Here is a 23,129-nt window from a genome sequence, read left to right on the forward strand (position 1 = left end):
AAGAGGTCGTCTCATAATGATGATTGATATTTCAGATCATTAGGACATTGCATAATTACTCATTTTAAATGTTTTTAAAATCAGAAACATGTTCAATTTTACCCAAACATATAAAAAAAAAAAAATCAAGAATTCAAGAAACTCTTAGAATTGTAAAACATTCAGTTTAAAAGGAAATATACACTCTATATTTTTTACATATAGTTCTTAATGGTTAATTAAAGAAAAATATTTAATTTCTGTGAAATCATGATTTTGTAACACTGAACACTGAACTAACTTGTGACACTATTTGCTTTTTAGAGCTGCAGTCGAATTGAACTCATTGAGTTTGCATCATTGAATCATTGTTTTCCTGTTGATCACTGTAATCTGTATTGTATAAAATGCTATAAAAATAAAGGTGACTTGACCTGATGGTGAGATGAAAAGCAGTATGTGTGGGAGGAGCTCAAAGTTTTGCAAACTTCAGCAGAAGAAATCAAAAAGACAACACTACCTTCATACAGATCCTGAAAGAAGTCTGAACTCGAGCAACAGAAACATGTTCACCATCTTGTCTGTTTTTATTTTTATCCTCAGTTACTGTAAGTACTGTTAATTATAAACATTTTAAACCATATTCCAGAACATCACTGTGCTGTTTTTTTTTTAATCTGTTCTAAACACAATCCATTACATTGCTTGATTCTTTAATGTCTTTGCAGGTGAAGCGAATGGGAATGTCATCAGACCAGATCAACCATCTGTAGTTTTAACTGAAGGAAGCAGCATCAATCTGTCCTGTACATTTGATGGATCAGCTTACAGTCAATTCATCAGTTCATGTGCCCATATAAATCTTAGAGTAAGTGGTAAACAGATTTGGCTTGCTGTCTGCTATAGAGGGGCTCGGAAAGGATATTCTACTCGAGCTCCGATTGTCCCACTATAACAGGCAAAAATAGTACAAAACAGAGGAGAAGGGGAGGAGGAGGGATGCCGAAAGAACTAACAACAGGAAGAGGTAAGATGCTGGTTTTATACCTTGGATTAGATGGGCGTACTCCTCCCGAAATTAAGTTTATTAACTTCACTTATTATTTGTCAATTAAAGCAACAATTACAGAACAAAACACACTATAATTGAACACTATATTTGTTCAAAGAATCATGTTCAATCTCCAAAAATTCTTATTTGTTGTTTAAGTCTTAGGCAATTGAGTGAAGAAAAGATACCATATTTTGAGAGAGAGAGAGAGAGAGAGAGAGAGAGAGAGATTACCTGTGTCTGTTAGAGTCAAGTCAATGTAACCTGCACTGAAGTTGCTAAAAATCCCCACCACTAACACACAGACTGTTTCTCAATACCAGGTACACCAATATTATTTATAGAAAATATTATTTATTGTACAAAAATATTTAATGAACAATAACAGCCAAGTTTGTACAACAGCAAACAATTCAAGATTTGTAATATCATTTACACTATCTACATTTACAGTGTGGTCACCAAATACTGCTTCAAACTAAGGAGCCAAATGCTACCGAGTTCATTAAAGCATTGTGGGACCACACATATCAGCCTGCTAGATGCTCAGTAGAGTGATGGAGCTGCCAAAGATGGGAAATTCTGTGACATCCAGTGCAGGATTCTTTGCAGTGGAAGGAACAGCTTTCACATGAACTTCTGGGGCAGCCAAGAGAGGAATTCTGACATGCAGCTCTGCCTAAAGTCGGCTGTGATGGGGGATTTTTGTACTGTTCCTAGACAAGTCAAGTCAAGGGTCGCCAGCATGGAGGGAGGGATGCCACTTGTGCACTATTTTCATATTCATGTCTTATTCTGTGACCTGAAACAAAGAAAAAAAAACAAAAATCAAGGTTATAGTCTACATACATTACAATTAGGAGACATTTTTCCAAAATCATTAAAATGAAAAGCGAATTTTTCTTCAAAATCATTTCTAGCAGATCTTAAGCTCAATACCTTAAACCATTTATGAAAAATGATTTCCCTCCAATCAATCCGCTGGTTTGGGTTTTTCTGCAGGAGGGATCGAATCAGCTGGCAGCATTCTGAGCAAAACGGTGAAAGAGAGTCAGATCATTACTTTAAACTTCACACTATTTGGCTCTGGTGTTACTTTTACCTCTTTTTTTGAATTTGTTCTGTTTTGATGATTTAGAATTACAATTGATTTTCTTTTAAATGATGAATGCCATCTTACCGTTTGACAAGCCAGGCTCAGACCAGATGCCATCATAAATCATCTCCAGGTCGTTGGGTTCTGGAAAGCGTCCACAGACCAACACGAATAAGAGCACTCCCAGAGACCACACAGTAGCTGGTTTACCGTGGTACTTGCCGTCTGTGTTGTACTCAGGTGGGCAGTACTCATCTGTGCCTGAAAGAAAGAGATTTTGACTGATGAATTAGCTTGAAATACTACAGTGTGTTTTCTCTAAACCAGTAGTGAGGCGTTGTTTTTAGTGATTAGGATGACGTCTCGTCTGATTAAGACTGATACAATTTAACTCACTACTACAATTTAAGTCCCAAACTACAGGTTTGATGCATAACACATACCACAGAAGACGTCATAGGCGGATTCTTGCAGGAGATCCCCGCACCCGAAGTCGATCAGTTTGACCTCGAGTGTTTCAGTGTTGACCAGCAGGTTCTCCAGTTTAATGTCACTGTGGAAAACTCCACGACGACAGCACACGTGAGCGGCCATTGTTGCCTGCGTCATTATAAACCGTGCTGTGTCCTCATTGAGGATGCCGTCGTGATTGTTCAGAAAATCCCACAGATCTTGGCAGGATGGGGGACGCTCCAAGACCATGATGTATTGGTCGGGTTGGTCCTGCCACTCCAGCAGCTCGATGATCTCTGGAACTTTAGGACCCTTGTTAACAAGAGTTAACAGGCCGACCTCTAATGGAAGGGGTGTGGGATGACCAGGCTGGAAGAAAGATCAATGTTAGTTGGAGGATTTTTATAAGATGCCCATTTGTCCAGTTTTGGTAAAATAGTTCTAAGTATGAAAAAAGTGTCGCCTACTTACAATGTTGATGTATTCCATGTCTTCTGGTGTTTTTTGGACAAATTTCACTGCCACCTGATCAACAAAACATAAAATTACAATTACAATTTTCAACATGTCAAGTGCACTAGGAATCATAATATAAAATTAAAGAACTTATATAGTGGACATAATGAGACAATTTGCTAAATATTGTAAGGAAATGACTACCTCAAGGTCATCCTCCAAGCGTTTCCCTTCATAGACAGATCCGAATCCTCCCTCACCAAGCTTTCTGCCGATTTCATACCGGCTCAGAATGTCATCTGTTAAAAGATGAATCATTTTAGTTGACATGAAATGTCAGGCATGGACAGCAGTGAGTGTAATGTTTGAGGTTATGGCTGTAAACTCACCCTCAGTTGTCAAGTCCACTCTGTTGTTGTGATTTGGTGCTGGACTGACTGGACTGAGGTGGACTGAAGCTGGAGGGGTTTGAACCTGCTGATCTGCAGGAGGAAGGACTTCAAGACCGCTGGAAGCAGGTTCCTGAGGACCGTGATTCACTAGAGCACAGGCGCTGTACTGTAGAGAATTCTGATCTAAAGCAGGGAATATTGAACATTAAAGGTCTCATTATGGATTCTTATATATACCTGAATATTTTGAGCATTATGTAGACATTACAGTTTGCAGAGCTCTACAGTTACACATTTTCAAATAGTCATTTGATTTACCCTCAGCACTTCTCTCATATTTCGCAGCGGTCTCTTGGTCTGAGCTGCCGCTCCGTTCACAGAAACGAAGAGCGGGCGGCTTCTCAAAACTATCCAACCTCCTTCTCTTTCTCATTGGCATCTCATTGTCCTCACCAACACTAATGGGCAGATGGTTTTCAGCCGCATCAGTGCTGGATGTTGAGGAAGTGCTCTGATGGGAGTCGTACACCTGAACACTGTGAGAACTTCGTTTTCTCTTTCTGCCAATGTTAAAAGATGTCCGCTTGGGTTCAAGACCACTGGAAAGAGTTTTCTGAAGACCATCATCATCTAAAGCACAGGCGCTGTACTGTAGAGAATTCTGATCTGAAGCAGGGAATATTAAATAAAAGCATGTTTCTATTGAAGAACAAAAATTATTAAATATTGCATACTCATATTATGATTCTTCAGTTTTTGTTTTTGTTTTTTTTTTTTTTACTTTTTTTTAATCCTTGTTTAAATATTTATGACATGTCTTGGGAAGAACATGCAAATTTTCTTGAACAAACTTCAGCTGTATTTTGATATAATGTGTGATGGTGTGAATTTGTAACATAGTATTTTCAAATAGTCATTTGATTTACCCTCAGCACTTTTCGCAGCGGTATCTTGGTCTGAGTTGCCGCTCCATTCACAAAAATGAAGAGAGGGCGGCTTCTCAAAACTATCCAACCTCCTCCTCTTTCTCAATGGCATCTCATTTTCCTCAACAACACTAACGGGCTGATGGTTTTTAGCCGCATCGGTGCTGAAAGTTGAGGAGATGCTGCGGTAAGAGTCGTACACCTGAGCGCTAGAACTATGTTTTCTCTTCAGTGCCATAGTTGACTCGGGTAACTCCATAATACGAACAGCATCAGCAATGAGAAAACTGAGAAAACTGAGGATATGGTTTGACACTCTTGGCGGTGTTAAGATTATATTAGCGCACACGACGTTCTATTTCATTATGACGTCATCACATTCTATCCTGAGTGACGCTTTCGAATGCGCGTGAACCTCAAAGAGAAAAGGCTTGTTTTCTATTCTTCCTTGAATTATTTGTTATAGCTATAGATAGGCCTATATTTAGGACAATATTTCTATTTAATCTTACCCCCAAGGGTCAATCTTTCACTTCACAATAAAAACAATATTTTAACTATTTATATGAATTCCTGTGTCCATTAACAAAATATAAAACTTACAAAATACAACACAAATTTACAGACCACTATTATCCATTGACAACAAAAATGAGATAATTTAAGATCAAAATAATTTAGTTTTAGTTAAAAAAAAAGTTCAGATCATGATATGGCAATATTACAGTTTTTCTCAGTCGATTTGACACATTTCTCCAAACTCAGATCCCTGTTCTCAAAACAGTTAACACAGTGATCTGAACACTGTAATTGTCCTAAACAGACTGTATGTTTTCATTCATTTCACACAAATTGCAAATCATGTGAATCCGTCTCTCAAAACATTATGCACAAAGTTCTCAAATGTTTTTAGTTAATACATCCACCCAATACTTTAATAAATCAGGAAAAAAACGATCACAGCTTTTTTTTATTGGCTTTACACAATTCACATTTATTTATGTAGCATTTGTCCAAACACAACAAACAAAACTCTGGAATTTGTCATATTAGCCCCAAACTGATATCTGCTTGATTAATATACACACAACACAGGGAATTCAGTTTTCCTATATGTTTACTCTTTTAGCATAATTGCATTATGTAATAAGGAAAATATAAAAGGTATACATAGAGCAAGAAAATTTGCAAGAGAAAAGGGAAATAAAAATGTGTAAGTGTAAAGGTGGTGGTGTGGGTAGAGGAAGGGGTGTAATGAGAAGAAAAGGAAGAGTGGAACATATAGAAGGAGATCATACTGTATATGAGGAGAGAGGAGGAAGTACTCCAGAGGAGGATTGGAGAAGAGCCGAGACAGCGGGGTGGAAGGGAGGGAGGAGAGGTGGATTTCAAATGAAATCAGAATTACTCGATTTCAGTGGTTCTGAGTCCTGGACCTGAGGAGCCCTATCTGAGGATGCACGTCCTGATATTGCTGAGTTAGATGCATTCCTGTGTCAACATATTTTGTTGATCCTGGAACAACATTCCAGCCTGAAAATTTAGTCTTAACCCTATTCCTACCCCTAAACCTAACCCTACCCATAAGATATCCCAAAAATCAGAGGGAAATTATAGATGAATAACACTGATGTAGAAGCACCAATTCATGATTTTAAGCCTAAACTTGACATAATCTGTAAACTTGTCCCTCAAATCTGAATGGTTGATTTGAATCTTTTTCCAGGATCAACAAAAATGTTGACCCAGGAACATGTTGAACTCAGCAATATCAGGTTATGCATTCTGGATTCAGCCCCCAAATTTAATTTTTTGTTTATAAGAAATTCAAGATGAAAACAACTTTTGAAAACAACGACTTTGGCATAATGATATGTTTGAATATACATATGAACAAAAGTTGTTGAGATAATGGAAAAACTTTTGCTTTGCAATTGGTTTATTCTCAAATGTCAGGGTGGCACAACTGCAAATATTTTATTATCAACTGACAAAGTAATAACGTTAAGCCTGAAACTGTGATGCGACATCCAGAGGACCCAATAGATCATTGTGGCAGAGTGAAAAGGGTTGCAGATATCTCTCAAATACTGATGTAAACAGCTCATTTCACGAGTTCACACTTACAAATAATCAGATAGAAAAATGTATGCGTAGTAGTATGCGTATTTGGCGTGCTGTCCGAGGAGAGGGCTCCGAGCTCGGTATTTTGGCCCGAACCCAGATTACTCCCCCCATTCTGGTTAGTATTCTGGAAAGTAACCAGTGCAGGTGTGAGGAGACGGGGTGGTGGAGGGATGCTGTCAAACTGTCGAGGAATATCGGTGAGTCGACCGTGTCTTATATATATGCTTTCACTTGTGCTGATTGGGTAGATATGTTGATTACTGATTGCTGACAGCTGGCCGAGATGACGTGATGATTAGTCAGATTATTGGAACGTTGCTCCTCCCGAATTTTGTTAATAAAACATCATTTCAAGTATGGGTAGATATACAGTATATTTACAAATATCTGGTTGTACCACCTGACAAAAAGTAAAAATAAATACACTTTGGAAAGTAACAACTAAAACTTGTTTAAACACATTGTTCATGAATCAAAAATATGCATTGCATCATTTTTAAAAGATTTTTTACTAAATATTGTTTTGAAGCTTTATTTGCTCAATAACCCTATAGGCTAATAAAATCTGTTACAATATTACAATAAATGTGTATTTTTGTTAGTGTATTTGTACATCCACAGCTGAAAATGTTCTAAAATCAACAGACAATACGCCTGTAGTTTTGATGTTAGTATTTTTATAAATAGTATAGCTCATTTAAGCATTGAACATCCAAAGTGGTTCAGAAAAATGTAATTAAATGCCTTATGTGTATGAATTACTTGACTTCTCTTCTTAGATTTTTTTTGATTGGATGTTTTGAACTTTTGTTACCAGCTACTGTTTATTCATCATAATCTTACTATATATTAAAAAAAAAAAAAGAGCTGTGGCTTAAAGACCATGGGTGACATGGCCAAACCAGCTGAGAACCAATGGTGTAAGATATTCCAACAAAAGTGATCTCACCTGCATTCTGCCAGAAGATGGAGCTCTAGGAACCATTCTAGTTCAGTCTCAGTTCAGTTGTTTAAAACAGAGACAGACTTACATTGAGTCACTTATACTCTAGTAGAGAACTGTGAGTCTTGAGTCTCAAAGTCATTGACTCTTATAGTGCAGATGTTGCTCCTGGTATTCATTTTATTTTCTCTGCTAAAAGGTGAGTGATTCATAATTACTGCTGAAATGTTTTCCCCTTTTTTATGCTGTTTATAATTAAAATTTTTCCATTAGAAATGAGTCATTTTTGTTTGTTTGTTTGTTTGTTTGTTTGTTTGTTTTAAACAGAGAATGCTGCTGCAGACGTGATAACACCATTATTAACAGACAAGCATGTTTCGGAAGGAAAAAAATGTTACAGTGATCTGCAAATACACTGTCAGTGTTAATAATTTGCAGTGGTACCGTCAGTATCCCGGATCCAAACCTGAACACCTAATATCGTTCTTTGAGACCAATTCAGAGCCCTCTCTCCGTCTGACCGCTGAAGCTGATAAAGCCAACAAACAAATGAATCTGACGATCTCTTCTACAGAAGTGAAAGACTCTGCCATGTACTACTGTGCCCTGCAGCCCACAGTGACAGGAAACACTACTGCACCCTACAAAAACTCAATGAGAAATTATACATTTTGCCATGTGTGGTAAAATACATTACATATACATTTTCCCTTTGCTTACATCTGCCATGTGTGGAATGATGATCTGGGCCACATGTGGCATGGAATGATGGCACTTGGACGGACTGCTCCTGTTTGTCAGATCTGAGCCACAAGTAGGCCATAGCAATGCCACATGTCAGCCAAGAGCAAAAACATAAACCAGAATTGGACCTTATCTGAGCCACAAAATCTTTATATTATTTATAGAATCATCTTAGCATTAACAAGCCTGTTAACAAGCATAATCTCTGAAGGAATGAAGAGAACAGAAAAAAAAGAGACAAACAGAAACACAAGAGTTACAACTGACTTCAGCCACAGGCTTAGATGAAATCAACTTGTCAGCTGGTGTGAGCGCACTGGCGCCGTTGTACTGTGGCTGCCGTCACATCATCCAAGTGGGTGCTGCACACTGGTGGTGGATGAGGAGAGACCCCTGATATTATTGTAAAGCGCTTCGGGTGTACAGTAGTACATATGAAAGCGCTATATAAATGCCTCATTCATTCATTCATTCATTCATTCAACTGAAGATAAAAGACATTTAATCTCTCCAGATCTCAGCAGAGGAGGTTTAAACAACTCCACAAACAGCTTCACATATATAACTTCAATGCCATTTGGTTTTGTTTCCTAACAAGATTTTAAGGACAGTTGATTTTGTTCTGTTATGAGATCTCATTGTCGGTCAGTTTTTAGTGTCAATCGGTTTCAATTTCAAAGAAAGCCAGTTTTGTTTTGTTACAATTTTTCAATGACTGTTACGAAATTTCAATGACATCTGTTTTATTCGGTTATGAGATTTCAGTGACAGTCGGTTTTCATTGTCAGTCAGTTTTGTTCAGTTACGAGATCTCAATACAATATGTTTTTTTTTCTTCAAGATTTCAATGACAGATGGTTTTGTTTCATTACAAGACTTCAGTGATGGTCAGATTTGTTCTGTTACAAGATTTCAATGACTGTCAGTTTTATTCGGTTACAAGATTTCAATGACAGCCGGTTTTGTTCCTTTCCGAGATTTCAATGACGGATGGCTTTGTTTCATTATGAGATTGTTGTGACAGCACTTTTTTGTTCGGTCACGAGATCTCAATGACCGCCAGTTTTGTTCGGTCACAAGATCTCAATGACGGTCAGTTTTGTAACTTTACGAGATTTCAATGACGGATGGTTTTGTTCAGATATGAGTTTTCAGTGATGGTCGATTTTATTCGGTTACGAGATTTCAGTGGCGTCCGGTTTTGTTTTGTAAGGATCATGTGACACTGAAGACTGGAGATATGCTGCGTTCACGCCACCTCGTATTTACCGGAATCTTAGATGACAACACGTGATGTTATATTCGGAGCTGTTCACGTCCTTGGACTGGGAATTATGCATTTCCATGGCACTACTATCAATGAATCTACTTCGGTCAGGTGGTACAGCGGCCACGTGGTACATCTGAGAGCTTTCAGAAAACTCCCAGTTTTCAAGCTGTAATTACGAGCTCCACGAGGACGTGAGCGCTTTTTACCAGCTAGAATCTCGTAACTACAGGAATTACGAGGCCGTGTGAACGCACCTTAATGGCATTGAAAATTCATCTTTGTATCACAGAAATAAATGATATTGTAAAGTATATTAAAATAGAAAACCATTCATTAAAATTGTAATAATATTTCACAATATTACTGTTTTTTCTGTATTTTTGATAGAGTTCTTCCATGCAAGTTGTAAGAAATAAATAATATACTACATCACTTGTACTATAAAACTAACTAACTGCATGGTAGGTGTTAACACAGGAATTATTGTTGCCCCAGGGTTACACACCTTATTTTCTGGGGTTTATTTTAACCCTTTATTCAGTAGAGTTTATGACACCTGTACTGGGGTGTTCGGAGATATGTGATGTGCTGTATGAACTGTTTTACACCAGGATGACACCCTTAATATAGTACAGCTTATTGTGATTATACTGGGGCATTTTTGACCACTTAAGCCACAAGTTGATCAGACTTGCTGGCCTCTCTAACACCTCTTCCAGCAGCTACCCAGTCTACCACCCAGATATTTGTTAAAACAATCATTTTCTTTCTTGTTAATGTATAATTCAAAAATTCTTATTTGTTGTTTAAGAAACATCCAGTATGAAATGATGAGATACTGCATCAAAGTGATCTTACCTGCATTCTGCCAGAAGATGGAGCTCTAGGAACCATTCTAGTTCAGTCTCAGTTCAGTTGTTTAAAACAGAGACAGACTTACATTGAGTCACTTATACTCTAGTAGAGAACTGTGAGTCTTGAGTCTCAAAGTCATTGACTCTTACTAGTGCAGATGTTGCTCCTGGTATTCATTTTATTTTCTCTGCTAAAAGGTGAGTGATTCATAACTATTACTGTGGAAATGTTTTCCCCTTTTTAATACAGTTGACAATTTACATTTGCCCATTAGAAATTATTCATTTTTTGTTTGTTTGTTTGTCCGTTTTAAACAGAGAATGCTGCTGCAGACGTGATAACACCATTATTCACAGACAAGCATGTTTTGGAAGGAAAAGATATAACACTGATCTGCAATTACACTGTCAGTGTTCAAAATTTGCAGTGGTACCGTCAGTATCCCGGATCCAAACCTGAACACCTAATATTGTTCTTTGAGACCGACTCCAAACCAAAGTCCTCTCTCCGTCTGACCGTTGCAGCTGATAAAGCCAACAAACAAATGAATCTGACGATCTCTTCTACAGAAGTGAAAGACTCTGCCATGTACTACTGTGCCCTGCAGCCCACAGTGACAGGAAACACTACTGCACCCTACAAAAACTCAATGAGAAATTATATTCAAGGCAGAGGATCATGATGCACAATGCTGATTTAAAAACAGTGGCACTGTACAACTATCAAATGTTTCAAGCATTAATGTGCTGTTCATTATTATTATGAGGTAGTCTAATCTTATTAATAGTTAATATTAGGGCACACTATAAGTTGTAAATGCTTTTAAAACTTATTCCAACATGTAGCAACTGTGTGTCGACTTAAACTGGGTGAGCAACAGACTCGCTCACCCAGTTTAAATCTAGATTAAAGACTCATCTCTTTAGCCAAGCATTCACATAATGCATCTCTTATTTGCTAACTGCATTCTTTAAATTGTAATGTTGCCATGCATTCTCTGTAAAGCTGCATTGAAACAATATGTATTGTGAAAAGCGCTATACAAATATGTGAATTGAATTAATAAAGAGTGTAATATTAGATGAATCAGACTGACATAATGGCTTTAGGTTTTAGGTTGTTGACTACAGCTTCTTCTTCATACAGTCAGTGTTTGTAGGGTAAGATGAGCAAGAAGGTACAGTAAGTGTGGGAGGAGCTCAATGTTTTGTCGACTCCTGCAGAATAAATCAAATAGACAACACTGACTTCCCTTCATACTGATGAAACTGATAGAATCTGAACTCAAACTACAGAAACATGTTACTCATCACTTCTGTTTTAATATTTATCCTCAGTTACTGTAAGTATTACTAATATACATTTTGCTCTGTATTTCAGAACACCACAAAAATATATAAATCAAATTTCCATTTGCTTTGCTCTAAACTGAATCCATTACATTGCTCGATTTTTTTTAATGTCTTTGCAGGTGAAGCGAATGGGAATGTCATCAGACCAGATCAACCATCTGTAGTTTTAACTGAAGGAAGCAGCATCAATCTGTCCTGTACATTTGATGGATCAGCTTACAGTCTCCACTGGTACCGGCAGATGCCTGGATCAAGACCAGAGTTTCTGCTGCTGATTGTTGAATCTTCTAAGTATGTTGTCAAAGCTTCTCCACCTCACCCGCATATGTTCATCAGACTTCATGATAAACGTGTGGATCTGGAGATCTCCTCTGCTGCAGTATCAGACTCTGCTCTGTATTACTGTGCTCTGCAGCCCACAGTGACAGGAAACACAAGAACACTGTACAAAAACAGTTTTCTTGTATATTGTAGTCATATTTCTAAGAGGGAGGAGCCTCTGATGTATTGTGTTGCCTTATTTCTCTGAGAACTTGTTTGCAAATGTTAGTGCATCATATTTCTTGTTAAAGGGTTTGTTCACCCAAAAATTAATTTCTGTCATTAATTACTCACCCTCATGCTGTTCCAAACCTGTAAGACCTTTGTTCATCTTCAGAACACAAGTTAAGATATTTTCGATGAAATCCGAGAGCTTTCTGCAATGCAATTACAACTTTCAATGCCCAGGAAGGTAGTAAAGACATTGTTAAAATAGTCCATGTGACTACAGTAGTTCAACCTTAATGTTATGAAGTGACAATAATACTTTTTTTGTGCAAAAGAACCCCAATATAATGACTTTATTCAACGATGTCTTCTCTTCCGAGTCAGTCTCTGACACATGCATGTGATGCTGATGCAGGAGCGGGCCAATACTGAGCCGGCGTTCTGATGTAGAACCCAGAAGCTCTGACTGCACTTACATCACAAACAGTGTCAGAGACTGACACAGAAGAGTAGAAACTGTTGAATAAACTTGTTATTTTTGTTTTGTTTTTGCGCACAAAAAGGTTGAACCAGTGAAATCACATTGACTGTTTTAACAACGTCTTTACAACCTTTCTGGGACTTGAAAGTGGTAATTACGTTGCTATCTATGGGGGATCAGAAAGCTCTCGAATTTCATCAAAAATAGCTTAATTTGTGTTCTGAAGATGAACAAAGGTCTTACAGGTTTGGAACAACGTGAGGGTGAGTAATGACAGAATTTCATTTTTTGGTGAACGAACCCATTAATTGTTGGTCATTTAAGGCCACTATTACACTACAAAACACACTATAATTACAATACTCTAAGATAACTGGTAGAAAAACATTTCTTTAAGCAAAACTTGGAACCAATCAGGTGGTCCCAGACATTGGGTTGTAAAAAAAAAAGGTGTAAGAATGAAAATTAATTATACAATAATAGACTGGACAAAATCCTGCAGATGAGACTTTGCTTAAATGACTATCATAAGTTTGCTATGTGATTTCTTTGAATGTAAACATAAGTTTGTGCAATAGATCAGATCTTTCTGGACAGTACATTTGTTACATTCACATGCTTTTTGAAATACTTGTTCAACTAATCATTTTTAGTCTTCTTACTGTATAATTTATTAGGCCTTCAGTAAGCTCTTTTTTGTTAGATACATCCCCAAGAAAAAAGATGAGATAATGCAACAAAAGTGATCTTACCTACATTCTGCCAGAAGATGGAGCTCTAGGAACCATTCTAGTTCAGTCTCAGTTCAGTTGTTTAAAACAGAGACAGACTTACATTGAGTCACTTATACTCTAGTAGAGAACTGTGAGTCTTGAGTCTCAAAGTCATTGACTCTTACTAGTGCAGATGTTGCTCCTGGTATTCATTTTATTTTCTCTGCTAAAAGGTGAGTGATTCATAACTATTACTGTGGAAATGTTTTCCCCTTTTTAATACAGTTGACAATTTACATTTGCCCATTAGAAATTATTCATTTTTTGTTTGTTTGTTTGTTTTAAACAGAGAATGCTGCTGCAGACGTGATAACACCATTATTCACAGACAAGTATGTTTTGGAAGGAAAAGATGTTACACTCAAATGCAATTACACTGGCAATGTTCATAATTTGCAGTGGTACCGTCAGTATCCCGGATCCAAACCTGAACACCTAATATTGTTCTTTGAGACCGACTCCAAACCAAGGTCCTCTCTCCGTCTGACCGCTGCAGCTGATAAAGCCAACAAACAAATGAATCTGACGATCTCTTCTACAGAAGTGAAAGACTCTGCCATGTACTACTGTGCCCTGCAGCCCACAGTGACAGGAAACACTACTGCACCCTACAAAAACTCAATGAGAAATTATATTCAAGGCAGAGGATCATGATGCTCAATACAGATTTAAAAACTTCATGTGTGACACTGTACAAATATCAAATGTTTCAAGCATTAATGTGGTGTTCATATATGTATTATGAGGTAGTCTAATGTTATTATTAATAGAGAATCAGGGCACACTTATAAGTTGTAAATGCTTTTAAAAGTTATTCCAACATGTAGCAACTGTGTGTCGACTTAATAAAGAGTGTAATATTAGATGAATCAGACTGACATAATGGCAGTTTTAGGTTGTTGACTACAGCTTCTTCATACAGTCAGTGTTTGTAGGGTAAGATGAGCAAGAAGGTACAGTAAGTGTGGGAGGAGCTCAATGTTTTGTCGACTCCTGCAGAATAAATCAAATAGACAACACTGACTTCCCTTCATACTGATGATACTGAATCTGAACTCAAACTACAGAAACATGTTACTCATCACTTCTGTTTTAATATTTATCCTCAGTTACTGTAAGTATTACTCATATACATTTTGCTCTGTATTTCAGAACACACAAAAATATATAAATCAAATTTCCATTTGCTTTGCTCTAAACTGAATCCATTACATTGCTTGATTCTTTAATGTCTTTGCAGGTGAAGCGAATGGGAATGTCATCAGACCAGATCAACCATCTGTAGTTTTAACTGAAGGAAGCAGCATCAATCTGTCCTGTACATTTGATGGATCAGCTTACAGTCTCCACTGGTACCGGCAGATGCCTGGATCAAGACCAGAGTTTCTGCTGCTGATTGTTGAATCTACTAAAACTAAAGTTGAAGCTTCTCCACCTCACCCGCATATGTCATCAGTCTTCATGATAATCGTGTGGATCTGGAGATCTCCTCTGCTGCAGTATCAGACTCTGCTCTGTATTACTGTGCTCTGCAGCCCACAGTGACAGGAAACACAAGAAACACTGTACAAAAACCTTCTCATCTTTTGTCTGTTGCATACAGTGATATCCATTATGGCTAATATGGCCTTTAAATGTACGTAATGAGATTATTGACCAATGACAAATTGCATTTATTTTTCATTTTACATTTATTTAGCAAGAACATCCCTGAAAGAGAAAAGTTCTTTAGAACTGGCTGTAAGAAATATAGTTATAATCAATACAAAAATGGACTGCAAACAGTTATTTATATATTTTGGCGGAATCCTTATCGCCCACAAAACTATTTTACATTCTCAGTTATGACCTCCACCACTGAATTCCTTTGAACGCTACTAAAGAGATTTATTATTATTTTTGTAGATAGATATGTAATCTGTTCATCATGTTGCTGTACAATAACTGTGTGATGGATTCACCAAAAATAGTCCATTTACATTTACACAGATTTGTTGTTTTACTGTACTTACATCCAACAAGAAACAATGGCAAACTTAAAGGGATAGATCACCCAAAAATTAAAATTCTGTCATCATTTACTCACCCTCAAGTTGTTCCAAACCTGTATGAATTTCTTTCGTTTCCTGCAAACAAAAGAAGATATTTTGAAGAATGTCAGAAACCAAACAGTTGATGGACTCCACTGACTTCACTCCATATATGGAATTCAATGGGGTCCATCAACTGTTTGGTTACCCATATTCTTCAAAATATTTTCATCTTGTGTTTTCGAAAGTCTTATTGATTTGGAACGACATGCGGGTGAGTAAATGATGAAAGAAATTTAATTTTGGGGTGAACTATCCCTTTAACCAGTGGTTTACCATACAGTTTAGATACACCAGAAAGCTCTAGTTTATCATGTGTTCTGCCAGAAGGTGACGCTCTTATTTCAGTTATTTCAAAACAGAAATCACAGATATAAACTGAGTCAGTTAGGAGGAAACTGCAAGTCTTGACTCTAATTCTCTTGAGGATGTTGCTTCTGGTCCTCATGATATTTTCTATTTTTAATGGTGAGTGATGAATAAGAATAATTTACAAATAGGAAATTACTGTACAGATTTTTTTCTTTGACTGTTTAAATATCAGTAACTGATTACATAATCTTACTTAATCCATGAATTTGAATTCTATTTCTTTCTTTTTTTAAACAGAGAATGCTGATGCAGATGTGATAACCTCATTATCCACAGAGCAGCATGTTTTAGCAAAAGATAATGTAACACTGTCCTGCAGCTACAGTGGCACTGTCCGCAGTTTGCAGTGGTACCGTCAGTATCCCGGATCCAAACCGGAGTTTCTGGTTTCGCACATTGAGACCATGTCAGAGTCCAAGCTTCGTCTGTATGCTGTGGCCGATAAAGGAATCAAGCGGATGAATCTGAAGATATCTTTTACACATGTGGATGATTCTGCTTTGTACTACTGTGCCCTGGAGCCCACAGTGACAGGAAACACTGTCTGTGCTGTACAAGAACCTGATGTGTCAGCGACAAACATTAATATGCTGTTCTTATCAAGAGGTCGTCTCATAATGATGATTGATATGTCAGATCATTAGGACATTGCATAATTACTCATTTTAAATGGTTTTAAAATCCAAAACATGTTTTGCCCAAACATATTTTTGAAAAAAAAAATCAAGAATTTAAGAAACTCTTAGAATTGTAAAACATTCAGTTTAAAAGGAAATATACACTGTATATTTTTACATATAGTTCTTAATGGTTAATTAAAGAAAAATATTTAATTTCTGTGAAATCATGATTTTGTAACACTGAACACTGAACTAACTTCAGCAGAACAATGACACTATTTGCTTTTTAGAGCTGCAGTTGAATTGAACTCATTGAGTTTGCATCATTGAATCATTATTTTCCCGTTGATCACTGTAATCTGTATTGTATAAAATGCTATAAAAATAAAGGTGACTTGACTTGATGGTGAGATGAAAAGCAGTTTGTGTGGGAGGAGCTCAAAGTTTTGCAAACTTCAGCAGAAGAAATAAAAAACAACACTACCTTCATAGAGATCCTGAGAAGTCTGAACTCGAGAACAGAAACATGAACCATCTTGTCTGTTTTTATTTTTATCCTCAGAGAGACTATTAATTATACACATTTTAAACCATATTCCAGAACATCACTATATCTGTGGAGAGTTTAATCAGATCTTGAGAGATTTAATGTCTTTAATCTTCAGTTGATTTCATCGAAGGCTGTGGCTGAAGTTGTAGTTCTTGTTGTTCCTCTGTCTTTCGGTGAATCTGCTCGTTATCACCTAATTATCTCATTAACTCCAGCATGTTTCTGTGTTACATTTAACAGCCTGTAGTGTGCACACTGAGCAGTGTTAATTTCATCTGGGCTAACCCATGTGGGGCCTCCATGGAAACCATGGACAAAAATGTCTGGGCCCAGTTAGACAGCCCAGGTGACACCCATCTGGGCCCCACCATGCTGTGCTGGCTGGGGAAGAGAGAGAAAGAGAGAGAGAGAGAGTCTGTTAGAGTCAAGTCAATGTAACCTGCACTAAAGTTGCTAAAAATCAACAGACTGTTTCTCAATACCAGGTACCCCAATATTATTTATATAAAATATAATTTATTGTACAATAATATTTAATGAACAATAACAGCCAAGTTTGTACAATAGCAAACAATTCAAGATTTGTAATATCATTTACACTATCTACATTGCATTTACAGTGTGGTCACCAAATACTGCTTCAAACTAAGGAGCCAAATGCTACCGAAGTTCATTAAAGCATTGTGGGACCACAAATATCAGCCTGCTAGATGCTCAGTAGAGTGATGAAGCAGCCAAAAATGGGAAATTCTGTGACATCCAGTGCAGGATCCTTTGGAGTGGGCCGTGGAAGGAGCAGCTTTCACATGAACTTCTGCTGCAGCCAAGAGAGGAATTCTGACATGCAGCTCTGCCTAAAGTCGGCTGTGACGAGGGATTGTTGTACTGTTCCTAGACAAGTAATATCGCCAGATGCTTGTATTACTGCCACAAGCCAAGGCTCGCCAGCCAATGCATGGAGGGAGGGATGGCACTTGTGTCAGGACACCAGATGATATGCTGACTCAAGGAACTCTGGAACTGTAGTAATAAAGTTTCCATTTCATGTGCACCATTTTCATATTTATGGCTTATTCTGTGACCTGAAACAAAAACAAAACAAACAAACAAACAAACAAAAAAATCAAGGTTATAGTCTACATACATTACAATTAGAAGACAATTTTTCCAAAATCATTAAAATGAAAAGCGAATTTATCTTCAAAATCATTTGTAGCTGATCTTAAGCTCAATACCTTAAACCATTCATGGAAAATGATTTTCCTCAAATCAATCCGCTGGCTTGGGTTTTTCTGCAGGAGGGATCGAATCAGCTGGCAGCATTCTGTGCAGAACGATGAAAGAGAGTCAGATTATTACTTTAAACTTTACACCTGCTGTCTTTGTAATAAGATTTGACTATCCTATACTGTATGTTCAGAAAATCAGGAAAAATTCAAACAGCTGTCTTTTATAAAGCTATTTGGCTCTGGCTTTACTTTTACCTCTTTTTTTTTTTTTCTTTTCATTTGTTCTGTTTTGATGATTTAGAATTACGATTGATTTTCTTTTAAATGATGAATGCCATCTTACCGTTTGACAAGCCAGGCTCAGACCAGATGCCATCATAAATCCTCTCCAGGTCGTTGGGTTCTGGAAAGCGTCCACAGACCAACACGAATAAGAGCACTCCCAGAGACCACACAGTAGCTGGTTTACCGTGGTACTTGCCGTCTGTGTTGTACTCAGGTGGGCAGTACTCATCTGTGCCTGAAAGAAAGAGATTTTGACTGATGAGTTAGCTTGAAATACTAGTGTGCTTTCTCTGTATCCATTAACATAATTAAACCATTTAACTGTTTGATTCACAACAGTGGTGCGTCAGAAGTGAGATCAATCCATGACCAAACCAGTAGTGAGGCGTTGTTTTTAGTGATTAGGATGACGTCTCGTCTAATTAAGATACGATTTAACTCACTACTTCAATTTAAGTCCCAAACTACAGGTTTGATGCATAACACATACCACAGAAGACGTCATAGGCGGATTCTTGCAGGAGATCCCCGCACCCGAAGTCGATCAGTTTGACCTCGAGTGTTTCGGTGTTGACCAGCAGGTTCTCCAGTTTAATGTCACTGTGGAAAACTCCACGACGACAGCACACGTGAGCGGCCATTGTTGCCTGCGTCATTATAAACCGTGCTGTGTCCTCATTGAGGATGCCGTCGTGATTGTTCAGAAAATCCCACAGATCTTGGCAGGATGGGGGACGCTCCAAGACCATGATGTATTGGTCAGGTTGGTCCTGCCACTCCAGCAGCTCGATGATCTCTGGAACTTTAGGACCCTTGTTAACAAGAGTTAACAGGCCGACCTCTAATGGAAGGGGTGTGGGATGACCAGGCTGGAAGAAAGATCAATGTTAGTTGGAGGATTTTTATAAAATGCCCATTTGTCCAGTTTTGGAAAAATTGTTCTAAGTATAAAAAAGTGTTGCCTACTTACAATGTTGATGTATTCCATGTCTTCTGGTGTTTTTTGGACAAATTTCACTGCCACCTGATCAACAAAACATAAAATTACAGTTACAATTTTACACATGTCAAGTGCACTACATAGGAAACATAATATAAAATTAAAGGACTTATATAGTGGACATAATGAGACAAAACAATTAGCTAAATATTGTAAGGAAATGACTACCTCAAGGTCATCCTCCAAGCGTTTCCCTTCATAGACAGATCCGAATCCTCCCTCACCAAGTTTTCTGCCGATTTTATACCGGTTCAGAATGTTGTCTATAAAAGATGAATAATTTTAGTTGACATGAAATGTCAAGCATGGACAGCAGTGAGTGTAATGTTTGAGGTTATGGCCGTAAACTCACCCTCAGTTGTCAAGTCCACTCTGTTGTTGTGATTTGGTGCTGGACTGACTGGACTGAGGTGGACTGGAGCTGGAGGGGTTTGAACCTGCTGATCTGCAGGAGGAAGGACTTCAAGACCGCTGGAAGCAGGTTCCTGAAGACCATGATCCTCTAGAGCACAGGCGCTGTACTGTAGAGAATTCTGATCTAAAGCAGGGAATATTGAACATTAAATCTCTCATTAATGGATTCTTATATATACCTGAATATTTTGAGCATTATGTAGACTTTACAATGTACAGAGCTCTACACAGCAAAATCTCCAAAGTCAAATCAACTCAGAGTACATATGGTCCCTCTCTAAATAGTGTTATAATAACATTAAAGCAGAGTTAAAGTTAATGAGATAATTAAGCAATTAATTAAGCGATTATTGTGCATTAGTGATGAACACCTGCTGTTAACAAGCAGAATCACTGAGGAAAAGAGAAACACTAGAACTACAAATGACTTCAGTCACAGCCTTATTAATTGCTTAAATATCTCATTAAATTTAACTCTGTTTCGGTACTTTAACACTATTTAGAGAGGGACCATATGTACTCTGAGCAGAGTTGATTTAACTCTGGGGATTTTACAGTTACATATTTTCAAATAGTCATATGATTTACCCTCAGCACTTCTCTCATATTTCGCAGCGGTCTCTTGGTCTGAGCTGCCGCTCCGTTCACAGAAATGAAGAGCGGGCGGCTTCTCAAAACTATCCAACCTCCTTCTCTTTCTCATTGGCATCTCATTTTCCTCACCAACACTAATGGGCAGATGGTTTTCAGCCGCATCAGTGCTGGATGTTGAGGATGTGCTCTGATGGGAGTCGTACACCTGAACACTGTGAGAACTTCGTTTTCTCTTTCTGCCAATGTTGAAAGATGTCCGCTTGGGTTCAAGACCACTGGAAAGAGTTTTCTGAAGACCATCATCATCTAAAGCACAGGCGCTGTACTGTAGAGAATTCTGATCTGAAGCAGGGAATATTAAATAAAAGCATTTTTCTATTGAATAATTATTAAATATTGCATACTCATATTATGATTCTTCATTTTTTTTTTTTTTTTTTTTTTTTAAATCCTTGTTTAAATATTTATGACATGTCTTGAGAAAAATATGCTAATTTCCTTAATCAAACTTCAGCTGTATTTTGATATAATGTGAGATGGTGTGGATTTGTAACATAATAGTAATTAATGACACTTGTCTTCAATGACATTTTCAAATAGTCATTTGATTTACCCTCAGCACTTCTCTCATATTTCGCAGCGGTCTCTTGGTCTGAGTTGCCGCTCCATTCACAAAAATGAAGAGAGGGCGGCTTCTCAAAACTATCCAATCTCCTCCTCTTTCTCACTGGCATCTCATTTTCCTCAACAACACTAACGGGCTGATGGTTTTTAGCCGCATCGGTGCTGAAAGTTGAGGAGATGCTGCGGTAAGAGTCGTACACCTGAGCGCTAGAACTATGTTTTCTCTTCAGTGCCATAGTTGACTCGGGTAACTCATAATACGAACAGCATAAGCAACGAGAAGACTGAGAAAACTGAGGATATGGTTTGACACTCTTGACGGTGTTAAGATTATATTAGCGCACACAACGTTCTATTTCATTATGACGTCATCACATTCCATCCTGAGTGACGCTTTCGAATGCGCGTGAACCTCAAAGAGAAAAGGCTTGTTTTCTATTCTTCCTTGAATTATTTGTTATAGCTATAGATAGGCCTATATTTAGGACAATATTTCTATTTAATCTTACCCCCAAGGGTCAATCTTTCACTTCACAATAAAACAATATTTTAACTATTTATATGAATTCCTGTGTCCATTAACAAAATATAAAAACTTACAAAATACAACACAAATTTACAGACCACTATTATCCATTGACAACAAAAATGAGATCATTTAAGCTCAAAATAATTTAGGTTTAATTAAAAAAATGTTCAGATCATGATATGACAATATTTATTTATTTTTTTTTTTTTATTTTTTGATATGACAATATTACAGTTTTTCTCAATCGATTTGACACATTTCTACAAACTGATCACTGTTCTCAAAACAGTTAACAGTGATCTGAACACTTTGTAATTGTCCTAAACAGATACATTTTCATTCATTTCACACAAATTGCAAATCATGTGAATCCTTTTCTCAAAACACTATAGTTCTCAAATATTTTCATAATAGTTAATACATCCACCCAATACTTTAATAAATCAGGAAAAAACGATCACAGGCTTTTTTTTTTTATTAGCTTTACACAACTCACAAACATTTATGTACCATTTGTCCAAACACAACAAACAAAACTCTGTAATTTGTCATATTATCAAATGCACTTTGCTATGTTGTCAGTTAGCCCCAAACTGACACAGACAATCAGTTTTCCTATCTGTTTACACTTTTATCATAATTGCATTATGTGTAAATATAAAAGGTATACATAGAGCAAGAAAATATGCAAGAGAAGAAGGAAATAAAAAGGTGTAAGCGTAAAGGTGTGGTGTGGGTAGAGGAAGGGGTGTAATGAGAAGAAAAGGAAGAGTGGAACATAATGAGATCATACTGTATATGAGGAGAGAGGAGGAAGTACTCCAAAGGAGGATTGAAGAAGAGCCGAGACAGCGGGGTGGAAGGAGAGGGAGAAGAGGTGGATTTCAAATGAAATCAGAATTACTCTAATTCAGTGGTTCTGAGTCCTGGACCTGAGGAGCCCTATCTGAGGGTATGGGGGATTCTGGATTCAACAACATTCCAGCCTGAAAATTTAGTCCCAAATTGTATTTTTTGTTTATAAGAAATTCAAGATAAAATACTTTGGCATAATTTTATGTTTGAATATACATATGAACAAAAGTTGTTGAGATAATTGAAAAACTTTTGCGTGGCAATTTGTATATTCTCAAATGTCAGGGTGGCACAACTGCAAATATTTTATTATCAACTGACAAGGTAATAACGTTAAGCCTGATACTGTAATGCAACATCCAGAGGACCCCAATAGATCATTGTGGCAGAGTGAAAAGGGTTGCAGATATCTCTCAAATACTGATAAACAACAGCTCATTTCAAGTGGGTAGATATATTTACAAATATTTAGTTGTACCACATGACAAAAAGTAAATTTCAAAAATTAAAAAAAAAAAAAAAAACACTTTGAAATGTAACAACTAAAACTTGTTTAATTGTTCATGAATCAAAAATATGC

General features: G+C 37.2%; 1 protein-coding gene and 3 gene segments (V, D, J or C); 3 read left to right on the forward strand and 1 right to left on the reverse strand.

Moving 5' to 3' along the window:
- Positions 1-1,474: 1,474 nt before the first annotated feature.
- LOC125251258 (serine/threonine-protein kinase pim-2-like) lies at positions 1,475-21,413 on the reverse strand. Of its 4 annotated transcripts, none has more exons than XM_048164236.1 (9): positions 4,354-4,682; positions 3,746-4,093; positions 3,425-3,610; positions 3,240-3,334; positions 3,051-3,104; positions 2,570-2,948; positions 2,211-2,387; positions 1,970-2,058; positions 1,475-1,832 (listed from the first exon to the last, which is right to left on the reverse strand). In XM_048164236.1, exons 1-9 carry the CDS (start codon positions 4,610-4,612, stop codon positions 1,821-1,823), a joined length of 1,599 nt encoding a protein of 532 aa, XP_048020193.1. In that variant the 5' UTR covers positions 4,613-4,682; the 3' UTR covers positions 1,475-1,820. The 4 variants fall into 4 exon arrangements, with proteins under 4 accessions (XP_048020193.1, XP_048020194.1, XP_048020196.1 ...); XM_048164237.1 differs by lacking the exons at positions 1,970-2,058; positions 2,211-2,387; positions 2,570-2,948; ... (3 more) ...; positions 3,746-4,093; positions 4,354-4,682 and adding exons at positions 18,255-18,343; positions 18,592-18,768; positions 19,024-19,402; ... (3 more) ...; positions 20,536-20,883; positions 21,155-21,413 and having other exon boundaries at positions 1,479-1,832; XM_048164238.1 differs by lacking the exons at positions 1,475-1,832; positions 1,970-2,058; positions 2,211-2,387; ... (4 more) ...; positions 3,746-4,093; positions 4,354-4,682 and adding exons at positions 17,693-18,101; positions 18,255-18,343; positions 18,592-18,768; ... (4 more) ...; positions 20,536-20,883; positions 21,155-21,413.
- On the forward strand, positions 10,296-11,589 carry LOC125251262. The segment is given in 2 exon segments: positions 10,296-10,489; positions 10,610-11,589. Coding segments are annotated over 2 exon segments (405 nt in total).
- LOC125251263 lies at positions 13,384-14,160 on the forward strand. The segment is given in 2 exon segments: positions 13,384-13,560; positions 13,677-14,160. Coding segments are annotated over 2 exon segments (405 nt in total).
- LOC125251259 lies at positions 15,813-16,856 on the forward strand. The segment is given in 2 exon segments: positions 15,813-15,945; positions 16,087-16,856. Coding segments are annotated over 2 exon segments (447 nt in total).
- Positions 21,414-23,129: the final 1,716 nt, after the last annotated feature.

This window comes from Megalobrama amblycephala, linkage group LG17 (genome assembly GCF_018812025.1).
Source record: "Megalobrama amblycephala isolate DHTTF-2021 linkage group LG17, ASM1881202v1, whole genome shotgun sequence".
In the NCBI taxonomy this organism is placed as follows: Eukaryota; Metazoa; Chordata; class Actinopteri; order Cypriniformes; family Xenocyprididae; genus Megalobrama; species Megalobrama amblycephala.